We start from the raw sequence: 6,007 nt of genomic DNA on the forward strand, positions 1-6,007 counted from the left end.
TTTAATTGTATTTTAAGCTTTTACAAAGCAGTTCAAAGAGTGCAACCTCTAAATATTATCCAATCTTCTTGAAATTTAACATATATATCTTTTTCATTACTCAGACTCGGGGCATAAGCAAAGTCTGCAAAAATTTTACAGTTTATTTTTTTCCATTAGAAAAGGAAACACCCTAATATATAAATATATATATAGATTTAAGCAGTATATTACTTCTTATGCTGCGTACACACGTCTGGACTTTTCAATGGACTTGTTACGGCAGACTGGAGTCTGTCGGACAATTTGATCGTGTGTGGGTTCCAGCGGACTTTTTCTTCCCAAAAGTCTGGCGGACCTAGCAATAAAACTTGCTTCAAATCTTTCCGAAGGACACGACTTCGGTCTAAAAATCCAGTCGTCTGTGTGCTAGTCCGACGGACTAAAACCGACGCTAGTGCAGTTATTGGCTACTGGCTATGAACTTCCTTATTCTATGTCATCACGTTACAATCTGTCGGACTTTTGGAGTGATCGTGTGTGTCCAAGTCTATTCGTCTGCAAGTCCGGCGGACTTCAGCTGCAAAGTCCGTCGGATTGTCCACCGGACCAAGTCCGTCAAAGTCTGTTCCTGCGTATGCGGCATTAGTTTAATAGTGTGAGACAGTTCTTACACCTTCTTCATAAAATTTAATTCATTTAATCATTTAACTAACACATAAACAGCTACATTTTAATATAATGAACACGCATTCTTGCAGAAAATTGTAAAAAAATAAATAAAATAAAAAACTTTTCATGTAGCATTAAATGCTTGAATTAGTTGATCTGATCTTTAATGCTTAGTTTTGTACACTTTTTGTATTTTTTATCAGAATCTTCAATAAACGGGTGCCTGGCTTGTATATTTGTCAGTATCACATCAGACAGGCTGCTCCGTTTAACTGCTGTGTTTGGCAGTAGGTGTGAGGTCACAGTCTTTTCCACAGAGTGAACTTTAACCTAATTGGCTTGCATGTTATTGTGACATGCTGGAGGAAGAGAACCATGATACGTAACCAGCACCTTGTTTGTCACTATCAGCTGACTACCAGGGAGAGCCAGAATTGGCCAGTGAGGCCAACACACGTCCCTCCCCCCTGAACCAGCCCCCTACACTCCCTTCTTCCATTCATTGCACACACAGCAGCCTCTGCAGATGGAGAAGCAATGGCAGAGACACACTTCCCAAAGCACAGGGACACATTGTGTCTTTTTGATGTGGATGGAACGTTAACCCCTGCAAGACAGGTATGTGGAATCTCTGCTTAACATGACATTGAACATTTTATTTTTTCATTATCAAAGATCTGTTTACTATACGGATTTACATTCAAGGTTAAAGCATCATGCATAAACTTTAAATGCAAACTCAGTCTAACACTTCTCACTTATGTCAACAGTCTGTAGAAGTATCAGTTTGAACTTCAAGTGATTATAATTTCATTGTTACCTGAATATAGTATAATCTATACACTACTTAGGCCTCATGTACACTGCTGCTGGTAAACAGATGTTCAGAGGTAGTTGGCTGCTTTTTTCAGTTGCCCCTGAACTCATCCATTGTTATCTTATGTGTACATGTACACAGGGTCGTTTAATGTCGTTTTTAGGCAGTTGTGTTTTGTAGGCTTTTCTTTGAAGGTAAAAAAATGAGTTCAAACGCCAAAGTTTTCGGCGTTTCAGATGCTAAACACGGTAACTCGCGTTTCATTATCAGGTGGTTTTCATTTTTGGCTGTTTTGAAAAAAAATTTTTTTTTTCTCCAAAGGCTTCTAAACACAAACGCGGCTAAACATGGCATGTAAACACAGACATATCAAACGTGGGTTACTATTTATCTTCCTCTTTGTAACATTATCTGTGAGATCCCAGTCCTCTTTCCCCCCCCTCACTTTCATTTATTTGGAACTAGTATTACATGCTGGTTGCAGTCATGTGTACAGCTGTGTGCACACTACAAATCCCATAGTCCCTAGGCCATCTCAGAGCAAGTTAGAGACGTTGGCTATGTTCCTACATACAGCGAGACCATGGAGAACAAATGTAGCCATCCTCTAATAGGAGTTCTGATCATAGTTGCAAAAAAATAGGAGATTTCAAGGAGGTTGAGAGCAATAGAAGGTATTTTATTGAGTGTGACTAGATATTGTATTTATTTTTATTATTATTATAATTTCTTAGTTTCAATATGTTGCATCGATTTCAAGGAAGTATGCCAAACAAAACGCCCATACAAGGACTTAAAGCAGAGTTCCAGTCTGTTAAAAAAAAAATGTAAAGACTTTTAATACAAGAATATTTACCTGTCCTGGTATCCCACGATGTCAGCACCCCCAAGCTGATTCGACCATCGGCTGTGGGTGCAGATGCCAGCATCTTCACTAAGGGAAACTGGAAATTAAGCCTACTGTCCACTTCTGGGACCTGTGTGTCTCCCAGAACACGGAGGGGGGAAGGGTCTAAAATTGCATAGGCCACGTGATTTTTTGCGAGAAGATCTTACCCGGAAGTGGGAGCTGATTCCTGTACCCCCCACAAAGGTGCCAAATGTGGCAGCGGGGGGGGGGGGGCAGGGACCAAACAAGCGAAGTTTCCCCTTTTGGGTGGAGCTCCGCTTTAAGGCAGAAGACATAACATACACAGTCTTCAAAATATAGTCAATAAGGCAGATTTCACCCAAATGTGCATACTAGTAGTGCCCAAGTGCATACCGATTGGGTGGTGAACCCTGGGACTTGCATTAAGGAAAAGAACTACCGATAGATAGAAAGGGAAAAAAGAGAGGAGGGAGGGAAAGGCAGGTGGGGAGGAGAAGGGAGAGAGGGTTTGTACCCCCATAGACTCGGGTTAGGTTAATTATATAGGACAAGAAGATTACAAAGCTCCCAAACTGGAAGCACTTAAAGACGACGGCACATAGTTAAGCCATGGTTACCATACTTTACAAAATATGGGTTTCGATTAATTGAAAAATGCTTGACATTTTCTTATTGACTAACTTCAACTTCAAATAATCCTTAGAGGAGAAGTATGGCCAATGCTAGTTTGGCTGTACTTCTCCTGTAAGTCAAAGGCATGCAGTTCATTCTGCACTCCTGTGACCCGTTTTCAGCCAACAGTGGGCTAAAGTCTGCTGTCAGCTGACATTACACAGCCAGTCCAGGCTTGGGAAAGAGTCGGGATCCACCCACATGCCAGGACAGGCAGCTGGATTAGCCTTTCAGTGAGCCGCTCCTGTCCTCTGCACAGCTCAGCACTCCAGTGAGCGCTAGAGGGGTAGAGCAGAGAGCTGGTGACTGATCGCGGGCAGATGCAGAATCAGATCAATGCTGCATCCACCTAGGCGAGAATCATTTTTATTTTTTTCTGAAACCTAAATTTCTCTTTTAAGAGCTTGAAAGGGGAATGAAGATTTGTTCCAGACCCGGCTATCAATTGCTTAGCTGTTGGAAAAAGGTATGTAGTTCTATTCTGTTGATGGGAGCAAAGGGCAGAATTTTTTTTTAAACCAGAAGTTAGTGTCACTGAAACCAAAGCTTTTTTTTTGTTTGTTTTCTTCTTCATTTTTAGATAGTGGTGAGTCTTTAGAACCTCTGTCGGGTTTTTATTGCTGTCTGTATCACCGTTGGGGGGATTTACTTCTTTGATTTGGCCTTATGACCACTATTTCTGGGATTGTAAACCATTTTGTAACAAAAATGAAGGGTTAATGTTCCACTGGGGACTCTTGTGTCTGGAAAAACTTCTTGGAGGCATTTCCCTGAATTAGTATTTTCTGTTGTGAATACACAGTAGTAATTGAAGTGAAATAATGTCTTTCCCCAACACCACATAAATGGCTTAGAAAACTGACAGGCTTTTAAAAGCTAAAACCTAAAATCCCTCCATTGGACTGGGACTGTGCCCTCACTGTGATGGTTAGCTGCTTGTTTATGTCTAGGAGAACAAAAGAGCAGTTTTACATACCCAATCCTGTTCTCCATGCCGTATTGGTGGACTGCTCTCAGCATCCTCATGCTCAATGTAGGGATATGGTCACAGCATCGGTCTTGATGATGTCAGAGAACCCTAGACTGCCAGAGCATAAGGGAGAAGAGGCTGCAAGGACCAGTCTGCAGGAGTGCAGGATTGAGTACCAAGGTCCCTAATCATAAACAAGTGGTTAATCCTTGCAGTGTTTTAGGTTTCCTGAAGTTCAGCTTAAACTTTTCCAAATGGCTTTAGATCTACTTTAAAGTAGAATCCTAAAGGGGGCTTAAAGCGGAGGGCCACCCTAAAAAATAAATAAATAAATAAATAAATACATTCATATTCTTAAAAAAATCTAAAAAAACAAAATTTGAAAATAAAAATATGTTTACTCACCGGAAACCCCTTTTGGTAGGTAGTCTTCCTAATCTGTCTCTTCCTATTCCGCGGCGCTGTTTCTTCAATTCTTCCTCCTCGGTGAGCAACCCCGTTGTCTTCTGGAACATGTGTGTGTCCCAGGAAACAACTGAGCCATTTACTAATCGCCGTGCGGCTCGCGCATGCGCAGTAGGAAACTGGCAGTGAAGCCGCAAGTCTCCACTGCCTGTTTCCCTTAGTTAGGATTGCGGCACCAGCCGGAACACGCCTTTAACCTGTGGCCCTCCAGCTGTTGCAGAACTACAAGTCCCATAAGTCATTGCAAGGCTGACAGTTAACAGCATGACTCTCAAAAGCAGAGGCATGATGGGACTTGTAGTTTCATAACAGCTGGAGGGCCACAGGTTGAGAACCCATGACTGAGTGACTTTGCAAAGCACCGTGTATCATAAATCATTGCCATGTGTTTTTAACTTTTTCAGAAAATCCCATTTTCTCCTTTTATCGTCCTTTTTTTAACATTAGTACTGCTGATCTTCTGCAGCCTCTTCATCAACGTAATGTCTACATGCATTCACTCCAACGACAGCTGCACATCATTACTCTGAACCATCTTCCTAATAGTGACAACGGCGGACCAGGTATTTTCAATTTGTTTCGCCACATCTGCATGTAGCCTCTGCGTTGGAATGGTGACAACACAGGGGAACAGTCTGAAGACAGTTGTCATCCTATAAAAGTAAATGCCGGAACAAGGACCTTTATGAAATGATCCCAGGTGTTCTATTAAAAACTGTAGATTTAAAAAACCCTGCCGGAAAGAAATCTCCCGCGCACATGCGCGGGACTGACAATATCGCGGCTCCGGCCACTCACAGCGCCGGAGCCACGATACCCGGAAGACATGCCAAGGGAACATGTTAGCTCCCTCGGTGTGGATCAGGCAAGATGTCGGGGCCTCGTTCTAAGGTAAGTATTTCATAATGAGCTAGTATGTGGTGCATACTAGCTCATTATGCCTTTTCCTTTGTAGATAAAAAAAAAAAAAAACTTCAGCGGGTTTACTCCCACTTTAATTCTATATTTTATTGATGTTGGACAGGCCTGTCTTCAGGTTTTTTTAATTGAAAAGCGGAGGCAGTGGATGCCGTGGTAGGTTTGTGAGATCAGTACATTCTATCTATGTTCATCATCTGTAGTTGTTACCTCCGTTGTCTTAAAGGATTGATGCAGAGGGCATTCTGGTGGTTTTCATGGCTCCAGATTGGCCCAATAAAATCTGATACATTCACCTCTTAGAAGAGCTAGTTGTTCGGGTTTACGCACACAAGAAAATGTTAAAGCTGATATGAGACTTTAGTAATTGAGTTTACATCTACTTAAAGCGGTAATAAACCCAAAAGCAAACCTTTATTATACTGCAGCTTACCAATTCTTTGATGCAGTGGCTGCATTAGTTTTGTTTTTTAGGCTTTCTTTTATTTTCACCTGGTGATCTAGCTGGTATGTATGTTGTTTTTCAACAGAACAGGCTGTTCTGCAGATGTAGCAGTTGGGTGGTTGAGACAAATGCAGATGGGGGGGCTTACAAGGATCAGCTTCTATTTGTGTAAAACCTTTATCCCAAATGGAACAAAAC

At 41.7% G+C, this 6,007-nt stretch overlaps 1 protein-coding gene across 3 annotated transcripts in view; it reads left to right on the top strand.

Annotated features, from left to right (window-relative positions):
- The first annotated feature begins 1,112 nt into the window (after positions 1 to 1,112).
- PMM1 (phosphomannomutase 1) overlaps positions 1,113 to 6,007 on the top strand; it is a 149,181-nt gene continuing 144,286 nt past the window's right edge. For 2 of the 3 annotated variants that reach the window (XM_077452529.1, XM_077452531.1), the window contains exon 1: positions 1,113 to 1,269. In XM_077452529.1, the coding sequence (XP_077308655.1) occupies positions 1,189 to 1,269 (81 nt within the window). In that variant the 5' untranslated portion in view covers positions 1,113 to 1,188. Of the gene's footprint in view, positions 1,270 to 3,412; positions 3,478 to 6,007 lie in introns of all 3 variants that reach the window. The other variant, XM_077452530.1, reaches the window with a different exon arrangement.

The sequence above is a fragment of the Lithobates pipiens genome, unplaced genomic scaffold (genome assembly GCF_037356315.1).
Source record: "Lithobates pipiens isolate NorthernLeopardFrog02 unplaced genomic scaffold, aLitPip1_a1.2 Scaffold_23, whole genome shotgun sequence".
NCBI classification, from domain to species: Eukaryota; Metazoa; Chordata; class Amphibia; order Anura; family Ranidae; genus Lithobates; species Lithobates pipiens.